Source organism: Anabas testudineus, chromosome 13 (genome assembly GCF_900324465.2).
Source record: "Anabas testudineus chromosome 13, fAnaTes1.2, whole genome shotgun sequence".
Taxonomy (NCBI): Eukaryota; Metazoa; Chordata; class Actinopteri; order Anabantiformes; family Anabantidae; genus Anabas; species Anabas testudineus.
In genome coordinates, this window is record NC_046622.1 from 12214070 (window position 1) to 12238662 (window position 24593).

Here is a 24593-nt window from a genome sequence, read left to right on the forward strand (position 1 = left end):
GAAAAGACTTGAAGAGAGCCACACACGAGACGTCCAAAGAATATGACAGAGCTAAAACAGGTCTGCAGGAAGAATAGGCTAAAATTCTTCCTGACTGATATTCAGGTCTGATCAACAGCTACAGGAAGCACCTGGTAGAGCGTATCACTACTAAGTAGGGGTCGACCAGTTATTAATTTCAAGGGTTCACATACTTCCACTAGCACTATGAGGTTTTTATGATTGTTCTCTGTAAGTATTTCTCTGCATGAAATTATTATTATTATTAACATCAATTATTTTGTGTTTCTACTTTTTAACAAATATGAAGTATCCACTCTTGACTTAGATAAAGATCAGATCACATTTTATGAAAGATTAATGCAGAAAACCATAAAATTCCAAAAGGTTCACATACTTTTTCCTGCCACTGTTCTGGAGCATCAATCTACACATATTTCTACACTAATCGACAACAGATATGAATGAATGAAACCACCTGAACCAAAACTGGTCTCAAAGTAAAACTTCATAATACAAAGGGCTGAACTTTTCTCTTTCCTTCCAAAACCAGTCCTGACAGACAAACCAGATGGAGTGGTACTAACCTAAAACCTAAACAACTGACCATGTACCAATGAAAGCAGGTTGGGTATTCTTCCTCAAAAACTATTTTCTGCTAATTATAAAGCAGTACTTTGTTATCTCATAAGGGGAAATTAGCTGTGGACTTGAATTAACAAATGAAGAAATAAAGATAACGCACACAAAAAATACAAACTTTGAAATTTCTTGTGATACATTACAACATTTTTCAATGTTCAGTGCAGAAATAAATGAAAAAATGTGTGTACAAACATTATTAAATGGATAATCAGTGGTTTACAGTTAACAGTCTGTTTGAAGATACCATTAATGGTGACACAAGAGTGAGAGTCCAGAGAATAATCCATAATCTACAACAATTGATATTTATAGATAATCATAGTTTTTCAGGGTTAATTTACTGTGTAACTGTATGTTGACAACAGAAAGTGACTTTAAGTCTTCTAAGTTTGTTTCCATACCGACGCACACATCTTTCAGCTTTCAGAGTCCATGATGAAGGTCTCAAAGTTTGGGTTGAGCTCAGACACAAGAGCATCCACAAAGTCCTCGATGGTGGGCCGTCTCTTCAGCATCCCTGTCACACAGAAAAACAGAGCAGCAGCTTTTAAAACTGTGTGTCGGCTGAAGGAGAATCAAAGCTCTAGTGAGGTACTGTGATGAACTGGATTTTCTATTTTCCATCTGTCCATCTCATCCCATTCTAAGTACAGCTTTTCTGAACTTTTACATATTTTTACCCCAAATCACACAGCACACAGCGCTAAAACAGGATAACAGGGACATTCATTCAAAAGAACTTATATTAATTTATAATGTCCATTCTTTATAAATGATGTGTAGCACACTGCGCCCTCACATTAAACAAACAGAACATTTGGGGAAACGGCATTGTGAAGCTTAAAAAGGCCTCAGATGGTTTGTATGATCCAGCAGACAGTTCTCATTATCAAACAAAACTAAAAGGTGTATTGTATGTTTTATTAAAACTTCCTTTTTAATAGAGCTTTTATAAGGGTGACACTGAGCTCACACACACACAGTCATTACACCATGCTGACATTAAAACCGTACACCAAATATGACTGTGCAGCCCTGAGCAAGTCCTGGGAATGTCTGTCTGTGTTTTGAGAGCCTGTCTGCCAGCTCATGCATGGAGGACTCCCTTGATCGCTTTACAATTCAGCTGCACGGCCGCTTTGAAGTCAGTTCATTTCCCCTTGTGTAAATGCCAATGTAAATAGGCCCCCCCCCCCACCCACCTCTCTTTCCTGCATGGGTCACCTCCGACACACACGCTCAAACACACTCACACACACACTTGCACACAAGCATGTCTGCACAGGCACGCGTGAAGAGAAACGTAAAGAGTTTCACAAAGCGCTCCTGAATGTACGGGCACACATCAAGATACGGACAGCCGAGCTTCCTCACACTCACACACACACACACACACACACACGTGCGCTCTCGGTAGTTTATGCTGCTCTTATCCTGAAACTGTCTCTGCTGGTAGAAACTCAGTGCAGGTTTGACCCAGCCTTCATGAGATCACCAGAGAAGGGATTATTATCTCCTCTTACCAACCTGTCGCACCCTGCCCCTTGGCAACAAAATGATACCAACGTGGAGGGGTCTCTAACACACCGTAACCGCAAGGCCCTTGGATCCCTGAGAACAAGGCAGCCACATGAAAGTGATGATTTACCACCGTAAATGATAAAGAGCTGCTGGATGTTTTTGCTGTGACCACTGTCTAGGACATCTGATGACGGCTTTAAAGTGCAGACCAGAACACCTCAAGTAGCATTAGTTAAATGGCACTACAGAGGATGTTTATTAAGCTTATTAAGTTACACCTCCACCATCTTAGAGAATATTCATAATGAAGGCATGCGATTCTCAGAATAAACAAAAGTGCATATAGGAAAGACTAAAGCCCCATTCAGACGAGATACATTTAACAGAGGGAAGTGGGGGATAAAACATGAATTCATCGTTCCTACAGGATATGGGTTGTAATAGACATGGACATTCAAATATCTGATTGTACTTCTTGTGCTCAGTCAACTCTTAACAACAGACATCAAACATCTTTTAATATCATTTATCTCCCCACTCGCAGCACAAAAAGGAGAAAAAAAAACAAGGCAGGAAACGGCTCACTCATGGCACGACATGACACGTTGACTTTTTTACAGTATGTAAGCAGGCAGAGCTGTGGGCTCGGTTCTGTCTGCAGTATCAACAGCACTTTCTCTAATAGAGCTAATTTCCTTACTGTGGATCCACAGGAGGGATCTGATGTGTGGAGCCTCGCCTCGCCACAGGTTGGTGTGTTAAACAAGCAAAAGTTAACACGACAAGAGTGATGAGAGGGGCAGGGAGAGAGGCGGAGGAAAGAAGAGAGGGAGAATTAGAGACGGAAAGGAAGGTGTGGTCATGAAAGAGGTTCAGCAGGTAAACAATAGCACCCTCACCAGCTTCTCATCACCAGCAGCTCGTGGTGTCAACACCACACAGAGTCTCACACTGCGACCCAGAGCCGCTGAATAAAAGAATCAACAATAAGCAGAGAGGAGAGAGAGTCGTTTCTCAGCCCAGATCCCTGGGAGAGTTTGAGAGGAATGCGCAGATAACCTCCAAGTCATAACAACACTGCGGAGGAGTATCTGATGGGAGATGCTGCTTTTATAGATACACACAAGGAGGTGGGGCTGAGTCTGACAAGACAGACGGGCAGGGTACAGCCGGCATACGAGGAGCTGGTATCGATTACAGAGAGAGCTCCATTGTCTTCAGTCAGGTGTCTAAACAAATCTTACATCAGCAGCCCTCTGTGCATTTGAAAGGCAAACAGTCGCTGCAGCAGTGATTTTCAATGTACTGTCACGTGAGACAAAGAAAGACAGCAAATCCTCTCATTTGAGAAAGTGTAATGAGTAAATATATTATTTTTTTCTTAATTTACTATTAATGTTCCTGTCTCTGGACTAAACATAGCCGCTGCAGTTGACAGTGTGGAACCATCCAGCTACTACTGTTTTAATATTATAATAATATATAATAATAATATATAGCATCTCACCTGAACCGATGCTCTCTCTCTCTCTCTCTCTCACACACACACATTGGGCAGAAGTGTACCCTTGCTCTTGGCTGCACACAGAGGAAGAACCAGAGCCAAACAAAACATTGCCTGTGTTTTGTGTCCATTGTTCGGAGAACCTCAGGACAGAAGCTTTGCCGTGTGAGTCATCTCGTATTTAGGAGTTTCCATTTCCATTCATAATAGCACTGACACAGCCGCTGAGGAGAAAGGCCTCTACCCATTATAGTCAACTCAGGGCCCCTTCGTGAGCCAACCAGCAGAGTTTGCATAAAACAGCAGGTGTTAAAGGACACATTATGAACAACATATTGAAAATAACAGAGGATCTTTCTTAACGACCGACTGCTGATTAAGAATTCGCTTTTTAATCCTGAGCCTGCTTTGCAGTTTGACCACAGAAAAGCCTCACTAGAGCAATTGGCAGTAGAGTACTTTGCTCAAGGGTACTTCATGAGTACCACAAGTGTACTACTCATTTTCTATCCCTGCCCAATTTTTCCAAGCCTGTGTGGGAACGTTCAAAACACGGAGCCTCTTCTTTAGCTCCACTTCTTTTCTCCATACAGAACAGCTCTTATTGAAAAATGGAAACCCATTTCAAATTGATAATGTGCTTAGATGCAGCTCTTGGCTTTTCCTCTAGGAATACATAACAGCATGCACAAAATAACTTGTTTATTTACATTAAGGGTGGTGGGCGACGGTTATCAGTCAGATGAAGACCTTTGTGGCTGGCTAACAGCTCTGAGCCCTGTAATGACAACTCTGGGGACAAGAATCCAGGCAGAATGTTTCAAAATGGCTGCCCAGCCTGCAGCTAATGCTAGTTACCGCCTAGAAAGAGTTTTTGTTATCGCAGATAAAGAACTTTGGAGTAAAGTGTCCGATAACCTACAAAGTACAGTAGCACTTCTCCTTTTCTGCAAAACAGAGATGATTTTCAGTGTCTACTTCAACTTCTACATAAATAATCACGCTGGTTTTTGCACAGTGTCTAAAAACAACTCAGGAACTTCTTGCTTGGCTCCCTGAAAGTACATGAAGCATGCACTTCTATTTTTACCTGTATCTTCCTATTACAGAACTAATTAGCACTGTTGTGTTACTTCTCTTTAACCAATCAGAAGGCTTAGCTGAAACCGGCTGGTGTTCTACAGTATAAAGGAGGTATTGATCCCACTCCCATGGGCTTGGCTGTGTCCTGTTCTTTCACGATTTAATTAGTTACTTTTATGGAGCAATTACACCCATTTGCAAGCTGGAAAGAGCAGCAGTTTTACATTGTATGGTTGTACATTTAAAATGTGAACGCATGCACACACACACACACACACACACACACAGACACACACACACTAGCACGCAGCGTTTAAAGTCAAGTTTTGCATTTCAGAACACATTTCTGGCTGCTTCAGTGGCTGTGTAGCTGCTCCTCACAACCATTCGAAACATGTCAAGGTGTGAAAAGCTGTTACTTCTGTCAGACCTTGAGGCAAACCATCGGCTCACTGCCTCTGTAATTACACCTTTGAAGTTCAGGAAGCTTTTTCTATAAACCACACTTTAGACAGGCCCAGAAAGCAAGCAAGACAAGGGTGATGACAAACATTGCACTGGGAGGCTCTTTGTTGAGTAAGCGCCTTCGCAAAAGAAAGAAGAAAAACCTGCAATGTTAATGAGGGTAAATCCAACCAAACCTATAACTCAGTAATGTAACAACATTTTCCCCAAACTAAACTTGATGTGTGCACAGTTTGAGAGTCTAAGGATGCAGACAATTTGTTGTTTTTTATCATACTAAGGCAAAAGTGCCTACAGCTGCTCTAAAAAGCACATATAGAATAATCAATAGCAACGTTCAGAGTCTACAGTAATAGTGTTTATGGTGTAACAACCACACATGTAATAAATAAACAAGTCAAGCAGAGAGAGAAGTCAAACCCTGCTTACTTTTCTTCTTTCTTTCTTTCTCCACACTGAGAAAGGTGAAGTGTTGCGGTTTCTGAAGAGGTTTAAGCATCTAACCTGTCCTAAAAATGTATACTGATGCCTTAAAATGTCAGAAATCATTGTACCAATGGAAACCTTCAACTGATGCTAGCTTGTGGTGCCTGTGATATGGCACTGTGAGTCTATCGCTCCGCCGGCGGTCTGAAAAATATCAACAAGATATATTTTCAGAGCTTTCATTACCATTTTTTTCCCCATCAGTGTTGTCACTATATAAAATATAAGACAATTCTCTCTGCAGCTATTCTATCTCTTACTGCCACAATGCTGTGGGACTGTGTAGACCACCGGACTCGAGGATTATTTGCAGCTAAGCAAGCAGTAACACACACACACACACACAAAACTAGTAGATTCATTTTCCGTGCTTGCCGATCAGAACTTTGGGAACAGTCTGAGCCATGAAAGCCCTCTCTGTAGCTGCACCCGAGGTTCAGTTCATCCAGTTGATCACCTTTCACTCTCTCTCCACCGTTCTCTCCCTTTTCTGACTCACTCATTCAGTCCCAATGCTGCTCGCCTGGATTTAATACCAGGGTTTACATTTCAACACAGTCTTTCCTGGGAAACATCCAGTAGCGGCAGGGAGTCATGCAGATAAAGACTGGCCTCTGATTAGCCTTACTGGGGCCTGCTCCAGTTCCCAGTGTGCTCTTGCGCCCACTGTACCACCTTGCCAATGAGGATAGCAGGGAAATGTTACACACCTCCATTTACAAGAGTCTTTGTTTGAAAGTATTGTGTGTAAAGGGATCAGGATTCAGTGTCCTTGCTCTAGTCTTCTGGTCTCTTCTGGCCTAAATACTGCTTTAAATAAAAAAGTACCATTATTTTTTACTTAAAATTATTCTTCCATTGCACGATTTCAAGGAATTCAAGATGAACCTCTGGAGCCCACATCGAAGAATAGTGAAAGCTAAATGCTTCGGCACATGCACTGATGTGATTTTATAACTCTTTCATGATGTTAAGGTCAATGACGAATGACGATTATGACAAAATATGTAACCATCAAAATACCGAGGTGCCTGAATGAGTCTCCTTTAAGAGTATGCAGTGTTTTCACTTTAGTTGGAGCATTTCTCCAGACATGGAATAAATTTTATTATGATAAAAAAGAAATAAATGTTCTTCCAGATGATCATAAATGTAATATCATAAATGCAGGCACAAAGATTGGAAACTGTATTATAGGACACTGCCAAAATGTGAGACTGTAACTGACATACACTCACTTAGGCCATTTTATTAGGTACACCTATACAAACTAACGCAATTTTACAAGGTTTTTATTGATCCGTTTGTGCTGAAACTGTTGAAGACAAATGATAATTCTACTATATATGTCCAACTGAGTTCAAATTAGTGGATTATGGAGTCTTATATGTGCATTATATTAAGAGATGTTTCTTTACTATTATTCTCAGTGCACACATTTCTTCCAGAGTTGAACCCTGTACAATGAGTTATGACTGGGAAAGACAACCAGAAGGATAAATATGGCCCTGATAACTATTCTGCTCACAGGGACTTGGCCTATAATTAGAGTAGCACTCAGTTCAAACGGACCCATAAAGGCAAATATTGTCAGTTTAACAACAGTTAATTGGACAGCAGATCTAATAACAAAGATCTGATCTGTTGGTGACTGTAATTTCAGAGGTTGGGTGCAGCCTTGGTTGGAGCTGTCAGAGGACAATCTGATGGAGGAAGGAGGAGTCATCCCTGGGGGAGAGATTTACAGTACACTCCCAAATGTCACCTGATATTAGTCCTCCCTCTCACCTTTTCTTTTGTTGTGCTGTCCAGACATGCCACACCAAGTGCACAAGATGGGGACGTGAGAAGGAAGTAATGGAAGGATGAAGAGTGAAGTGAAGAGGGCAACGAAGGTAAGTAGGAAAAGTAGGAAAGTTTGCCTGTCAAGGTCACAAAAAGATAAACTACTGTCTCAGCTACCGTGACATAATGGACTACAGTTGGATGGTTACAAGCCTGGAGAAAAGAGTGCTACTTTAGCATGTTAGCATACTAACATTTGCTACTTAGAATACAACACACAGTACAGCTGAGCTTGATGGGAATGGCATTAGTGGCTAAATACCTGCGAAAAGTACAAATTAAATATTGACCTGATGACAAACAAATCAATCAAATGATCACCAAAGTTACTACACTCATCCTAAGAGGGACTTTGATGTCTACCACATTTCACAGCAATCTATTGTATAGTGTTTCAGACATTTTAACAATAAATTCAGGGAGCAGCAAAGTCTGAAGAGTTCATGCTGTGGTGACCGTGATTGTCAGTTCAAAATTTAATGACAATCCATTCAGTCACTGTTGAGATATTTCAGTCTGGTTTAGACTGGTAATAGTTGTCCCAACAACAGCACCATCTCTCAAATCCTAACACAAAAGACTAAAAAATTAGTTATGCTTGCATGGTTTGACTGTGTGGAGTGATGTGACTGATGTGAAGCGGTTAAATGCACACAGAAATGTAAGAGTCTTCTCTTATTCCTGCAGAGTCAGCAGTGTTTATCATCAAACCTATAATCATCCATGTCTGCCTTTCGTCCTTCTGGTTTTTGTCTGTGCATAGCAAAAGCAACATGATGTACAGTATAATGTAACTTGCTGAAGATCAAATGACTGAGCCCAGAAAACGGCTGGACGGGGATGAATAGAGTGCGGTTGCCAACGGGAGCTGACTCAGCACACCAGTCTGCTACGGTAGGACTGGCCAAGTCTCTGAGTTGACTAAGCTCCTGTAAACAAAAATAACAAACCAGTTTTGAGGCGTTAAACTGGTAAATATATGCTATTGTTGCTCAAGCACAGAGTGGGCCAAACCACAATGGCAACAGCCGAGAACACCTGAAAAATCTACAACGTGACTAATACACTCACAGCTGCTTCTGTCTGATGACAAACAGAGATTCCCGTCAGGTGATGGATGATGAGTGCGGTTAAAGGACTTGAATGGACAACAGCAAACTTTGTCAGTCTCACTTAATACAGAAATTCCTCAAGTAATCCTGCAAAAATAGGATGTAATAATTTATCTTCTATCTTATTTTCATGCTGAGTAGCTTCTATTTTTAACCAACACACATCAATACGCACAAAGCATTGGTCTTAACAGTATACTATGTGCAGTGTCTATTTACCTGAGTAATAATAATTTATCATTTGTTATGCACAAACTATATTCTGTTGCTACTGAAAACCAGTGGATGGTCACTATAGTTCCTAAACAGGAAAAAAACATGAAAAGGATTTTAACCAATCATAAAATTAAAAATGAAAACTATGGATAAAAAAATAACAAACAAGGAAACATGCCAAGGGTAATCATTTCCAAGTTGGAATGACTGTTCCTTGAATGCTGCCGTGTTGTGTTGCATTCGAGGGAGAACTGAGGCCTTAAGTCTGATGCAAGTCAAACATTTTTCAATTAACTGGTAAAAAACTGAAGCGTTTCAATTACTTGAATGGCTAAATGTGAAACAATCTTTTCTCAGATTTGGGGAAAAAAAGAAGGTCAGACATGTTAAGTTACCTTCTACCATCAGCATTGGCTCCTTGGCTCCTCCATGGGCCAGCATCTCCCGCCGGTAACGCTCACCCATGTCCCTGATGAGGACAAAGAGATAAGGTTACAGAAACTTGTCAGCTCCTCGTACTCTTTCAACCCCCTTCATCACTGCTGCCACCACTCAAAGCCAAGGGCCAAGTCTGTTCACAACAGACAGGTGTCAGGAAGCTGAGATCTGACAACTGCAGGTGGGACTAAAACCATCTCAGAGGGAAAGAGAGGATTGTCTCAGTGCTGCAGGGCTGGAGTCAATGTTTTTCAAAACAGAGCCTTTGTGCTTTGGATGTTGGTATTAGCAGACACCTGCCATGTCGACGTGAGTTTCACATGAATGTCATGTTGATGTAAAAAAAAAAACAGCATCAGTTTGAGGATTTCCCTCTCACGTCTATAAGCTCATTTTTATATTTTGTTTCTTAAACAAAAGCAGCTGCTTCACCTGTTTAAAGGATCCTGAACAAAGCACTGCTTCCACACCATTGATGCAACGGCCCGGGACATGAGGTAGGAGTAGTATTTGGCTCCATAGCCTATCAGGTGGCTGAATCTCAGCTGCCATGCCTATGCCAGAAATAAACAATGTAAAGTTACAACACTGTCACTTTTACTTTAACAAAAACAAAAACAAAAAGACACAGTGACTTAAATAATACATAATAGATATTACGAGGTTTTATGTCACCAGACTGGATGTAGCAGCAAAATAAGAACATTTTCCCTTTACACTTTATATTAATTCTGACAACATGAAAGTGGGTTGTGTTACACACTGAGTAGTGAGGGACCAATGTGACATAGGGAGGGTACTGCATGCTTAAAAAGTTTTTAATGTTTCTGCTTGTAAAACCTATTGAGATGGTTAAATGGTTGCAGCAAAGTCTTCCAGAAAGTCAGCGTTGACTACAACTGAAAACTACAGCAAAGCATAAAAAAAGTGTCAACCTTGTTTCAGTTATACTTCTGACAACTTATGGCAAATATGTTGAACTGTTTTCTCTTTTCATCTTATAGGTTGTTTCCACTGACTTTACTGATATCTATAAACAAAACCTCCAACAACCTGCCAGCTCCTCTTTTCAAGAATAAAACATGGAAATTCCTAAATGGTAGAAAGCCCCCTTCCTTCTCTTCCCCTCTCCCCTGTAGTTGCCTAAGGGGGCCCCACTCCATATCTATGAAGACACGCTCTTTTATGATCTCTGCAAACAGGCACTCTGGGGGAATTCAGCTGGCAAAAACTCAAACATTCAGCCTGTTAGAGACGACAGCAGCAGCCATAGTTGATAAAACCCTAACAGACTGCAGACGCCGCCGACCATCTCACACGTTTAACTTTAAACATGTTGATGATTTATATTCCAACTGCAATATAAGTAAGCATCATTAAAAGGTACCTTTAAAATCCATACAATACATACACTGTTTATATTACAACTTCACAGCTGCTTGAGAGCTTAAAATGAAAGATGCTCATGTTCACCACAGTGGGCGCGAGATCCATGACCTGATGTGATCTGATCTGGTCTTCTGGTGTTCCAACAGCATTAATAATGTTCAAGCTACAAAGTGTCGACCTGACAAGACTCTTCTCAGCCTGACAGACTTTAATAGGAGTAAATAGCACTCCTGAGAGGAAATTATGCCTCAGAAACTGCGGGAAAGTTGAAGCTGACTGAGTTTGCTTTGTCAGCTGAACGCAGCAGTGATGCAGTGCCTCGGGTCATGTAGGTTAGAAGTCTGTTTTAGCTCTTTAGTCCTACTCGTATAAAAGGAAAAGTGTGGGACACAAGCTCTTTTGATAAAAAACAAACACACACTTTTAGATTGTGCTGTATTTTCTTGTTAAACCTATGTGAAAACCAGACTTTTCATTTTCTAATTTTCTAATTGAACCGCATTTCTTTTAAGTCTTTGATGAGAATACAATCACAATCACAACCACATAAATGATTTTCTGACTTCCTATCTGCTTTTTGTTGCTGACCTCTTTGCCATACATCAAATGATTAATGTCTGACTTTTGTGAGAGAGTGCAAGTGGGGCACATGGCAGTGAGATATCCTTTTGATCTTTAAACACAAAGGAGACAAAGTCAGCACAGAGCTTTTACTTTGTTCCTCTTGTACATGAGATAAAAGAGTTTTTGTTCTTTCCAAACTCAACTTGTGGTGATTTATTCATGGTACTGAGGTGCACATTTTATCCAGGAGAATGTGGAACAAAATAAGTTTCCTCATACATAAAAAACACTTAAAAACAGGAACAAACACTCAGTCCTAAAGCATTCAGGCCTCTGAATTTCACATTAAAGAAATGTTAACAGAGCAAGCAGAACATCTTGCTTTGTGCCAATTATTTCCAAATATTATCTTCGGCTCAAGGGTGAGCATGTGGTCTGTGTTACTTACAGCTGATCCTCCCTCTCAATGCACAGCAGGAACTGATAGCACTGCTCTATAAACTATACACATGTCAGCGTCACCCTAATGTTTCTAATCTGTGGATCCCTGTAACCTATTTAACACTCAAACTTTCGCTTCACTCTGGAAACTTTGAGCTCCTGAGCTGCGTTTCGATGAGGAGAGGCAGAGGGTTCATTTAAAAAGAGAACCAATTTTAAGTAGAATCAGTCGCTGAAGGATCTAAACAAATCTGTTTTCACAATGATGATCTAATCCTTGATACTCGAGCGCTGCAATCATTCTCTGTTCAAATAAGGAAAACAATCCTGCCGCAGTTAGCACAGAAGTGAAGTGTCTGTTGGAGCTTTCAGTGTGGTTTGAAAAGCTGAAGAGAAATGATTGCGACAGTGGGAAACTATATAACATAAACCACAATCTCTGGGGAGGCCACTACAAAGCAGGACAAGTAGAAGTGTGGGAGGACTCCTGTGAAGAGAAACGCTGGCCTGGACGCTAAAGTTTGGGAGAATACACAGCAGTTCTATAATCTCTATTCCTGATGGCACCCCACATAATTATAGCCCAGAGTAAATGCTCTCTGAAGGCCATTCCTGGCTAAATTATGACTGTTTTTGATTCCCTTTTCCCTCCTGGCCCTATACCCTCACCACAGCTGCAAAAGTGGGGAAACTAGTGAACTTTTTTCATTAAAGAACTAGGAGGAAGAGTTTCAAATATTTCCCCCAGGGAGGGCTCATTCAAAGTATACTTCTGCTTTGTTATTTTAGCAGGGCTTCAAAAAAAAAAAGGCTTTAATCCCTTAAACTCTGCTGTACCTGGCTAAAAGATATAAAACCTGAGAGAAAGTGAAGAAGGAAAGACAAGGAGACAGAGTAGAAAGCTAAAGGGCTACTTAGGTTTGTGTAGTGTCTGTGCAGTGATAAACTCAGCAGTGAGAGTGTGAAAGCGTCTTGAAGGAAACAGGCGTCAAACAGAAGAACTGTAATTCATCACAAGATACAATATTTAGGAGACCAGCAACTCAAATGAAAGAAAGAAAATAAGTGTGTTCAAAAGTACCGTATTGGGAGTATAAGGCAAGCCGTAGAATTTCTGCTGCGTCTCCTTCAGGATTTCTGTGGTGGAGCGGTCCAGAGGTTTGTCATGGTAGAGCTGGTCCAATGCAGCATAGAAAATCTGCCCAGAATAAAAAATAAAAATAACAAAAAAGGTTCCACTGAGTCAGCACCTCTGCACTTACAGAAAAAGGTTTCAAAATTTTCCATACAGAGTTTGAAACTAATACATATGTAATATGTACATATGATATAATGTAATATCTGTGAATCCAAAGTTGTAGTAGTTTGCCCTAGATGATTTATCTTTTGATAATTTGGCTTAATAACTGAACCAAAAACAAAACTACTAAATGTTATTAAATGTTTATGACCACTTCTGCATACTACACTCTTTGAGGACTAAAGACTTTATACCTGCAGCTGGGTGTCAGCAGCGCCGCACACCTTCTTCGACTCACAGAGGCGAGCCACCATACTCTCAGGCAGAGGCTGAGGAGACAGTGACACAGATATAACCTTCATCTCATTGATGCATCCAAGTCTGTCTTGGTAAAATGATTAATGTTACAGTTATTGCTGCTGCCGTGCATCATACATAAAGAAATGAAAGGCAGGGATGATATCAGCTAGTTTATAACATCCCAAACAGCTAATATTGCTACAATTCAGATGTACTGGTCAATGTTGCTCTACAGTGTTTAAGTACAATTCTGTCTTGATACTAGACCTAAGTCTGGCGGTTTAGGTGTACCTGTCCAGTTTCATAATGGCGTGCAAACTGGCTGATGACTCGAAAGTCAGTGGCAAAGTACTCCATGAGGATAGAAGGGACTTCAGCAAAGTCTGTCGCACATCTGGTTCCTAGAGGAGAGACGACAGATTGAACTAAGAAAGGTACGGTCCATTTCATGCGTCCATGTGCACTCTACACTGACTGACTGGTCAGAATCATGTCCGAACACTGTGCCGAGGTGTCTGTTCACACATGCAGCACTCAGCAGGAGAAAGTCTGGGTGACATGCATTCTCACTTTGGGAGATAGTCCATTTGGTTTCAGGGTAAAGGAGTGTTCACTGTGTAGAGCGTAGAGCTTGCAGGGAAACAACATGACACAAACAATACAACTCAGAAATCACAGTGTTGTTTACATATTGAAGTTGAGCCAGTTACATGATCAGAAACCATGCATTATGCATTTAACCCTGCTTTTGAGAAGGAGAGAAGCATGATACCACACTAGAAAGCATGTTAAATATATCATATCGATTTGGGTGTGTGCTTCCCTTTTAGTCAATCTGTGCTGAGCAGATTGACTAAAAGGGAACACAGACTTGCTTACTGTGAATTCTCTTAATACTCTGTATTCACACACAGACGTTACACAGACTCTGGGGGCTTACATGATAATGTCCGGGCCAACTGAAAGCAGCAAAATACATTTAATCCACCTTGTAGCCTGATATTCAAACTAAGACAAATGGAGGACAGTGCAAAGATAAACACTTACTGTAATTTTGTAGTTCAATGAGAAAATCAGGATGAGGTCTATTATAGCAGCGTATTACTTTTTTATGAAAAATTAAGTACATCATACAAAGATATTAAAGTGCAAAATATAGCATAGCATATCGGATTACTGGTACTGGTAACTGTTGTGAGCTATCAGGCACAATTTCAACTCAACTAGCACGTCTAAACAGGTGTAAACATGGTGTCCACTAAAGAAAGCGCCTACAGTTTAGTTAACTGATACCGTTATTAGTGTAAAATAAATACTTTAGGTATCTTGAATTACCACTGAAGGTATCCATCAACATTATCTGACAAGTGAAACAGTGTCAAATGACAAGTATAATATATAATATATAATGACAGGTATTGCCAAGTTTAGTCTAAACCTCTCCTGGGGGCTTTCACTCGGATTTACCTGCAGGTGTCAATTCACCACACAGTAATGATTAGCTCTGTATTCAATGACATCATTCTGACATTTGGGAACTGCGTAACTGCCATCTCCCACATCACTGCACTGTTTTTACTTTGCTAAATTCACTACTAGGTAAACAATTATGCTAATAGTAACAATTAAATGTGCTGAATAAGACGTGTGCAGATTAGAGTGTCTTCAATTTGAAAGTGAGTGATTTTGCCCATGACTTCCATTTTCAAGAAGTTCAGCATGTGTCCTCTGTCTCACCTGTAACATGCTGATAGCGAGTGCGCCCAAGCATGGAGTGCATGGCGTGTCCCATCTCATGGAAGAGGTTCTCCATCATGCCCGGAGTGAGCAGGGTGGGGGCGCTTTTGGTGGGGTGAGGCAGGCTCAGCATCAGTACCACTACTGGTAGCTGGTACTGACCAGTTTCCTGGCACCAACGGCCACCACGGATGGTGAAGTGACAGTCCTAAGAGGAAGAGGAAGTGGTGAAGGAACACAGAGAGGCAGATGCTGATTAAAAAAAAAAGAAAAGAAAGAAAAAGAGCATAATGAAGATCAAGTTGCAGATTGTATCACTGACATAATAATTAATTTAGACAATACCAGTTTCTTTTTTTTAGTTTTCTATAACTCACAGAAACACACCATTTTGCATTAACCTGACTAATGCCATCATATATCAGAGTATGACAGCTTTTATTTTGTCATTCCAGGAACATTAGATGTAAAAGTGCAGATGAAATCAGAAAAGCAAAGAAACAAGTGTATACATTCACACCTGATGAGGTTTGTCTGGTCGGTGGAAAAAGTCACAATAAATGTATCCCAGTAATCCCTCTGTCTCATGTACCACAGCCTAGAAACATACACACACACACAAATACAGTACATATCCAGCATTGTAAATCGTTGACAATTGTTTTTGATTTAATGTACAATTTAAAGCAGATTTCAAACAACAAAATAAAACAACTTATAAAAGATATTGGAACGAACCAGTGAGTCCTCATTAGCAAAAAGTAACACAATGCCATATTATTTGTACTAGTATTGACATTTACCAGTTTGCGGACATCTTCGCTCCACACCTCTCCAGGACTGGGATGTTCAGACATGAGGGAGACACCATACAGTTGGAAGAAGAGGTTGTTCAGACCCTCCATACAGGCACCCAGAGACAAATACGGACTGTACAGACTGGGCTCTATGTTGTACCTAAAAGGCATAAAATTGTTTCAGCAGCTGTTATTAATATTCAATCTTTATCCTCCTATGGACAGCAAGGTTATAGATACTATAAGTAAAATAAGAAACTCAGTACGAGAGAATTTGTGAATTTAGTATTCAGTATTTGGTACTGGAATGTGTTAGCCGGATTTGGTACCTATAATACTTATATAATATATATTAAGAATCCACTGAGGAAAAATGTCCAACTATTTGAAATACAACCAAATAGAGACTAATCTGGTCCAAAAAGCTTGTCCTGTTGCAGACACAGTACGCATGATTCATTTCAAAGGTCAGAAGGCCTTATAATGAAGAAATTATAGTATTATAAGAAATTATAGTTGTCTGCCATGTTTAAATCAGGCAAATTACTTCTGCAAATGTTATATTACAGGCTACTGACTAATCTAAAGAGACTTCTGACCATTACATGTGATTTTGACTGGATAGACAAAGCCACAAAAATTCCAGCGACCAGGGAAGGGGGTCTGCTTCTGTGCCGAGGCCACCCATGCTTAAAATGAATGTATTCATGCTGCTTTAAGGCACTTTAGATAAAGATAGGCAAGCCAAAACAGCATGAACACCACATCTGGTGTATTATCAGTCTGGAATAACAGACCTGCGCAGTTTACCACACACAATCTGCACATGATTTCAGTAAGGCTTCAACATGCTCTATTTCAAATGATAACTGATGGAAAAGAGAAAATAACAGAAAGAAAATGCATTGGTGTTGTGGCCAAAAGGACGTGTAAGCAGTAAGAGAGGTTAACTACTAGTAGGTTTTTGTGTGTATGTTTCTGTGTGTGTGCGTGGGAGTGTGTGTGTATGCAAACATGTGTGTAACATGGAAAAAACAAGCTCTTTTAATGCCATCAGGACATCATCTTAAATTTCTTTAGTTGAGGGAAGAACTCTGCCAGCCGAACCCAAACCCATGAACAGAAGCAGGCTAGACATTTCTCACATGAAGGAGAGGCACAATGACAGAAATACAAGCCCCTGAGAGCAGTCATGAACACATGGTGACACACACACACACACACACACACACACAAAATACACACATAATTTGGTGGCTGTCAGTGCTATGGTAAGTTGTACCCTATCTCTCACACCAGCACACCCTGTTTTTCTAACTAGTCCTGCACTTACAGCTTCTGACTGGCTGAATACATTAGAACCAGGTAATCAGCAGTTGGTTGGGACGGAATAATTGGAAAATAAGCAGGACAGTGGCCAAAAAACTAAAACAACAGAATGAACCAGGGAGGGCTCAGGGTTTTGTAATATATGACACCTCAGGAGGAGCTGAAAGCCAATAACAACCTGTACCATGCTGGAATATGAAGTTACAACCATCACAAAGATCACATATCAGGTTTTCCTTATCAAATGACAGCAGAAAATGAAAAATAAGTTTCATAAAACGTCAAGTACTCACCTTTCAGCACGCAAGACACCGCTGAGGTAAGGATGATCCCAGGGCATGAGCTCCTGATAAAAAGTAATTAAGTGATTAAAGTATTTTATTTATATTAAATGTCAAAACAGGAAGGAGGACAAAATTGTTTTATTAGCAAGAAAAACAAAATCAATGATGCTTATCAATATGTTACATTAAAACTAAGATCATATCACACCTTTAAGAAATTACTGCTGATGATATTTTCATTGTGGAAAATGTGTAATGTAAAATACAAAAACAAACCCTGTATGTAAAAAAATTGTAGTAAATAACAACAAAACACTCACAGAATTGTGAGGGTTGAGTTTCTTTTTCATGTCTCTCATCATCTTAAAGTCTTTGGCTGTTCTGTGAGATAAAAAGAAAAAAAATAGACACAAAACACAAAAACAAGTTATGTGCTAACTGACTGCAGGCATTCATTCCAGTCTTTACCCACTGATAGAGCCTATCCCAGCATGCATTTGACTGAAGGCAAGGAAACACCTTGGACAGGTGTTGCCAGGCTAACAGGCACATTTATGGCTGTGGGTAATTTAGAGTCTCAGGTCAACATGATTTGCATATTTTGGACTATTTGAGGAATCCCAAGCAAGTAAATACACTTGCAAGAAAATTCTTTTTCAAACACCCATAGACTTGTGGACAACTATAGAGAGAAACAATATATTAATGGAGTCTTTAATGACAACAATAGGTTATGATAACAAACACTTAGACTGCCAAAGTGAATACTTGATCTGAACATTTCTGACAAGAGGATGTAAGAGGAGACGGTACCTCTCTGACAGCTTGTCTGTTAACAACTGAAGAAAGCTCATCACCGTCTCTGCAAAGGTCAATAAAAATAAAGTTACAACTCTCAAAACAATTTGACTTTAGTTGTCAAAATGTGCAGAAACAGCAGCAGGAGAAATTTAATTTCTGTAGCTTATATTGCACCACTAAAATCTGATTTATTTGTAGTCTGTTGAGGTTTTACCAGTCGTTATACTGCAATGTTCATTTCATTGAATCTTTTCTGAACAGACACAGTTATAGTAACTATGCTGAAGCAAAGAGAAGCATTTACCTGGTGTTTCTGCCATTGTTCCCTTAAGGGCTCTGTGTCCATAAGACTCATAGCCCACCAGTTTGGCCAGTTTGTATCTGCACTTCAGCAGCTCTTCCAGACACTCCATCAGTTCTGCATTGGGATAGAGGTAAATCCTGTAGGCAATCTCTCTCACCTGTACAAGAAAGACAGGACAGAGGCGACTTTGTGATGCAACATACAATATCTTAAGTAGCAGACCAACAAGGATGTAAAGTCTAGAAACAAAAAAAAAAGCAAGTGGAAAAATATTTGTATTATCAGATTGTTATTAATTATTAATTAATTATTATTTTACACATGGCAGTAAATGTTCTTTCAATGTGGCTTAGTCCTTAGTAACACCGCTGTCACTTTCTGCATTATTTTGTCATTCTGAAGTGTGCCATAACCCCCTTCATGAAACAATATAAACTTCATATTTGGAATTACATTACAATACATTATATTGAGGTCATAGAAAATCTGATCTAGTAACACCATCCATCCATCCATTTTCTTCCGCTTATCCGGGGCCGGGTCGCGGGGGGAGCAGCTTTAGCAGAGATGCCCAGACTTCCCTCTCCCTAGACACCTCCTCCAGCTCTTCCGGGGGGACACCGAGGCGTTCCCAGGCCAGCCGAGAGACATAGTCCCTCCAGCGTGTCCTGGGTCTTCCCCGGGGCCTCCTCCCGGTGGGACAGGACCGGAAAACCTCCCCTACGAGGCGTCCCGGGGGCATCCGAAACAGATGCCCAAGCCACCTCAACTGGCCCCTCTCGATGCAGAGGAGCAGCGGCTCTACTCCGAGCTCCTCCCGGGTGACTGAGCTCCTCACCCTATCTCTAAGGGTGCGCCCAGCCACTCTGCGGAGGAAACTCATTTCGGCCGCTTGTATCCGCGACCTTGTCCTTTCGGTCATGACCCAAAGCTCATGACCATAGGTGAGGGTAGGAACGTAGACTGACCGGTAAATCGAGAGCTTTGCCTTTCGGCTCAGCTCCTTTTTCACCACGACGGACCGGTACACCGACCGCATTACTGCTGCCGATGCACCAATCCGTCTGTCAATCTCACGCTCCCTATTTCCCTCACTCGTGAACAAGACCCCAAGATGCTTAAACTCCTCCACTTGAGGGAGGATCTCCCCCCCAACCTGGAGGGTGCAAGCCACCTTTTTCCGGTTGAGAACCATGGCCTCGGACTTGGAGGTGCTGATTCTCATCCCAGCCCCTTCACACTCGGCTGCAAACCGCCCCAGTGCCTGCTGGAGGTCCCGGTCTGATGAAGCCAACAGGACAACATCATCTGCAAAAAGCAGAGATGAAATCCTGTGATTCCCAAACCGGATTCCCTCCGACCCCTGGCTGCGCCTAGAAATCCTGTCCATAAAGGTAATGAACAGGATCGGTGACAAAGGGCAGCCCTGTCGGAGTCCAACATGCACCGGGAACAAGTCTGACTTACTACCGGCAATGCGAACCAAGCTCCTACTCCGGTCATACAAGGACCGAATGGCCCTTAACAAAGGGTCCCGAATCCCGTATTCCCGGAGTACCCCCCACAGGATGCCACGAGGGACACGGTCAAACGCCTTCTCCAAGTCTACAAAACACATGTAGACTGGATGGGCGAACTCCCATGAACCCTCGAGCACCCTAGCGAGAGTATGGAGCTGGTCCAGTGTTCCACGGCCAGGACGAAAACCGCATTGTTCCTCCTGGATCCGAGGTTCGACTAGCGGCCTAACTCTCCTCTCCAGCACTCTGGAATAGACTTTCCCAGGGAGGCTGAGGAGTGTGATCCCCCTATAGTTGGAACACACCCTCCGGTCCCCCTTTTTAAAAAGAGGAACCACCACCCCGGTCTGCCAGTCCAGAGGTACTGTCCCCGATCTCCACGCGATGCTGCAAAGGCGTGTCAGCCAAGACAGCCCTACAACATCCAGAGACTTAAGGTACTCGGGGCGAATTTCATCCACCCCTGGTGCCTTGCCACCGAGGAGCTTACTGACTACCTCGGTGACTTCAACCAGGGAAATGGACGAATCAACCTCCGAGTCCCCAGCCTCTGCTTCCTCAACAGAAGCCGTGTCAACGGGGTTGAGGAGATCCTCAAAGTATTCCTTCCACCGTCCTACAACGTCCCCAGTCGAAGTCAGCAACTCCCCACCTCCACTGTAAACAGTGTTGGCGGGAAACCGCTTTCCCCTTCTGAGGCGCCGGACGGTTTGCCAGAATTTCCTTGAGGCAGACCGATAGTCCTCCTCCATGGCCTCGCCGAACTTTTCCCAGGTCCGAGTTTTTGCCTCTGCGACCGCGCGGGCTGCGGCACGTTTGGCCTGCCGATACCCATCAGCTGCATCAGGAGTCCCACAGGCCAACCAGGCCTGATAAGACTCCTTCTTCAGCTTGACGGCTTCCCTTACTTCCGGTGTCCACCACCGGGTTCGGGGATTGCCGCCACGACAGGCACCAGAGACCCTACGGCCACAGCTCCGAACAGCCGCATTGACAATGGAGGTGGAAAACATGGTCCACTCGGGCTCAATGTCTCCAGACTCCCTCGGGACCTGATTGTAGCTCTCCCGGAGGTGGGAGTTGAAGACCTCTCTGACAGAGGGTTCCACCAGACGTTCCCAACAGACCCTCACAATACGTTTGGGTCTGCCAGGTCTATCCCGCTCCCTCCTCCGCCATCGGATCCAACTTACCACCAGGTGGTGATCAGTTGACAGCTCAGCCCCTCTCTTCACCCGAGTGTCCAAGACATATGGTCGGAGGTCAGATGACACAACCACAAAGTCGATCATAGACCTCCGACCTAGGGTGTCCTGGTGCCACGTGCACTGATGGACACCCTTATGCTTGAACATGGTGTTCGTTATGGACAAGCTGTGACTAGCACAGAAGTCCAATAACAAAACACCACTCGGGTTCAGATCAGGGAGGCCGTTCCTCCCAATCACGCCCCTCCAGGTATCACTGTCATTGCCCACGTGGGCGTTGAAATCCCCCAGTAGGACGACAGAGTCCCCAGTCGGAGCACCTTCCAGTACCCCTTCCAGAGACCCTATGAAAGCTGGGTACTCTACACCGCTATTTGGCCCGTAGGCACAAACAACGGTGAGAGACCTATCCCCTACCCGAAGGCGCAGGGAAACAACTCTCTCGTCCACCGGGGAAAACTCCAACACATGGCAGCTGAGCTGGGGGGCTATAAGCAAGCCCACCCCTGCCCGCCGCCTCTCACCATGGGCAACTCCAGAGTAGAAGAGAGTCCAACCTCTCTCAAGGAGTTGTGTTCCAGAGCCCAGACTGTGTGTGGAAGTGAGCCCGACTATCTCTAGCCGGTACCGCTCAACCTCCAACACAAGTTCAGGCTCCTTTCCACCCAGTGAGGTGACATTCCATGTCCCAATCGCCAGATTCCTTGTCCAGGGATTGGGTTGTCGAGGCACCTCCACACGGCTGCCACCCAATCCACACTGCACCGACCCCTTATGCGCCTTCCTGCGGGTGGTGAGCAGGAACTCACCACCCGCAGTAGTATTTAACTCATTTTATGAGGGTACTTTAGCATTGATTTATCCTAAAAATGCAAGTAAGTGTTTACAGGAGCTATGTAAGTTTACGCCTTTATCATTTGGCATGGAGCAAAGGCGCCACCTGCTGATCAAAAAGGAGCTATACAAAGTACATACCAATGAGTCAGGGGACTCTGCATGTAATCCCCCAATTTGAATGAAACTTCCTTCATTTTCAAACTGCAGGTGTAGATGAGCAGGAATCGCAGAACTCGCAATCCTGTTTGGCATGTGAGAGCCGACCAGAAACTCATTGTTGAGATCCAACAGCTTCACATGCAGGGCAACTGCCTCTTTCCGCTGCAGAGAAAAGAGCAAAACTATAGTGTATATATAACAGAATTATATTGTTATTAAGCATTTTTGCATAAATGTGTTTTAAGGGTATTGTGAAGTGACTTACAAGATTGTCATCAAGATGAATTCCACTGATTTCAAAGTCAAACATGAACAACTCTGCTACTCGCCTAGAGAAACAGTTAATTACCATCATCATGTATTATATCATTATTAGATATTGATACAGTTATATAAATAAATAAATAAACAATAAATAATTTATTTATAGTGGTCTTGATATTCTCCACAGAGCCTACAGTCGAGCCATAGAGTAACAGTAAAATTACCTTGTATCAGAGTCCAGCTGAGCCACAATGTCCGGGTTGTCCAGCAACCTTTTTAGGCTCTTGCATAACTCTACGTTAGTGTTTAACCTGAAACATACAATTAACAACCCTGAACATCTTCTAAGTGCTACTCAATATCTTTCTCAACTTAGGCATGTAGAAAAATTTATTTTAATGTAAGCATTATCTGACTGTTGTATAAAGAAACACATTTTATTGGTAATGAGCCTTGTGCAGGTATGGAAAACTCTAAAAGTGAGATTAATATATTGCCTCTTACTGCTCCACAACTGTACCAATCTCTATGCAGGTCTTCTCTGCAGCCTCCCGGAACACTGGATCTGGATGAGCAACCTTTACAAAGTCTGCCTGGAAATGGGAAACAATTAATTAATAATCAGTTACAGCTCAAGATAATATTTACAAGGTTGCCAACTGAAAATACAAAGGGTCTTTTAAGGTTTAGAGAAAAACATTTCCATGTCATATTAAGTAACAAGTAAACAATACATAAGTCATACTGTAGGTACTCACATATTATTTACTTATGCAAATACTAATATAATCATCCTGAGCTAATATTGACCAATATATTGTCTTAACATCCCTGGTTTCAAACACTGAAGGATTACTTCAGTGATGTCTGAGCAGCTTGGTGTGTGTGACGGCCAACAATGATAATAGTTTAATTATATTGAGTTATTGCTTAAGGTTTGGGTATAGTTTGGGTGTTGAACTTACCAGATCAGCCACTTTACATAAACCATCTGACAGCTGGTCAAAAGACTCGACTGTCTCAGTCCCTGGAGGACAGTTACAAACTTTTTCCACCAGAAGCTCAGTGTTTTTGAGAGATTTCTTTGAGGCAACCTGGAAGCCTGCAGGACAACTCAGCTCTGGCACTCCAAACAAACCCTGTAAACCAGAGGTCACACAAACAAGTGTGATGCAAATCTCTATTTGTATGATTTCGCTGATGCTGTGTTGATGAGCGCAGCAGTGTCGTAGGTAAATTGAAATATCTAGGACAAGTACGAACCACGCTTTTCTCATGTAGGTCCAGTCTCCTGTGAGGTTTGGTATTGAACGCAGCTCCAACAGGTGACCAGGTTGCGACATTTCTCCGAACATAAGTCCACAAGCTTCTGTGCTTCACAAGGTAAATCAGCCTTTTACACGCAGACATTTTGTACTAAATCTGTTGTAAGTCCTGTTGATGTCTACTGAAGTGTTTGGTGCTGAGAGTGGCTCACGGAGGACATGCTAAATTTAGCTTCTGTGTTAGCTTGTTTGCTAAATCCGGATACGTAAATAGACAGTGTATTAACGTGAATATATTATATACCGTTCCTTCAGTAGAAATAACATATAATTGATGTTTAGTCATGTATGAACTGTAGCTGTCATCCCAATAAACAAAACTGTTCACATGCTCGCTGCTGCCTATCGAAGCAAATCTACATGACGGTTGCTGCTGGTATTTTCGTGTCCAATATAAATATATAAATTAAAAATAAGTCCGGAAGAATTAATCTGCATAGTAAATAAAATGTTGTTGCACTATGTACATAACTCGTAATAATTAGTTTAGTATTTTTCTAACGTTGCCAAAAAACAGAAAATCTCTAATAAAGCATCTGTCGAAAGTGCGATAAGCTAACAGAAATCATTAGCTTACGTGATGTCGTCACACCGACGCGACGTTACGTACCCTTCACAATAAAAGCAGGTAATGGGTAGTAAAAGTTACTTAAAGTACAAAAGTAAAAGTGCTCCATGAAGACAATTGTGTATTTTAAACAAGACACAGTCTGATGCTGTTGATAACATAACCATAGAAATCCAGTACAGATTAGTTTGAGAAATTCTCAAGGGTGAAT

General features: G+C 41.9%; 1 protein-coding gene across 1 annotated transcript; it reads right to left on the bottom strand.

Moving 5' to 3' along the window:
- Positions 1–360: 360 nt before the first annotated feature.
- LOC113148747 (mitochondrial intermediate peptidase) lies at positions 361–24197 on the bottom strand. Its single transcript, XM_026340529.2, has 19 exons — positions 23753–24197; positions 23455–23628; positions 22994–23082; positions 22714–22800; positions 22491–22554; positions 22205–22387; positions 18502–18658; positions 18210–18258; positions 17717–17777; positions 17406–17458; positions 15790–15943; positions 15507–15584; positions 14987–15194; positions 13541–13650; positions 13204–13278; positions 12791–12907; positions 9748–9869; positions 9273–9346; positions 361–1162 (listed from the first exon to the last, which is right to left on the bottom strand). Exons 1-19 carry the CDS (start codon positions 23897–23899, stop codon positions 1062–1064), a joined length of 2103 nt encoding a protein of 700 aa, XP_026196314.1. The 5' UTR covers positions 23900–24197; the 3' UTR covers positions 361–1061.
- Positions 24198–24593: the final 396 nt, after the last annotated feature.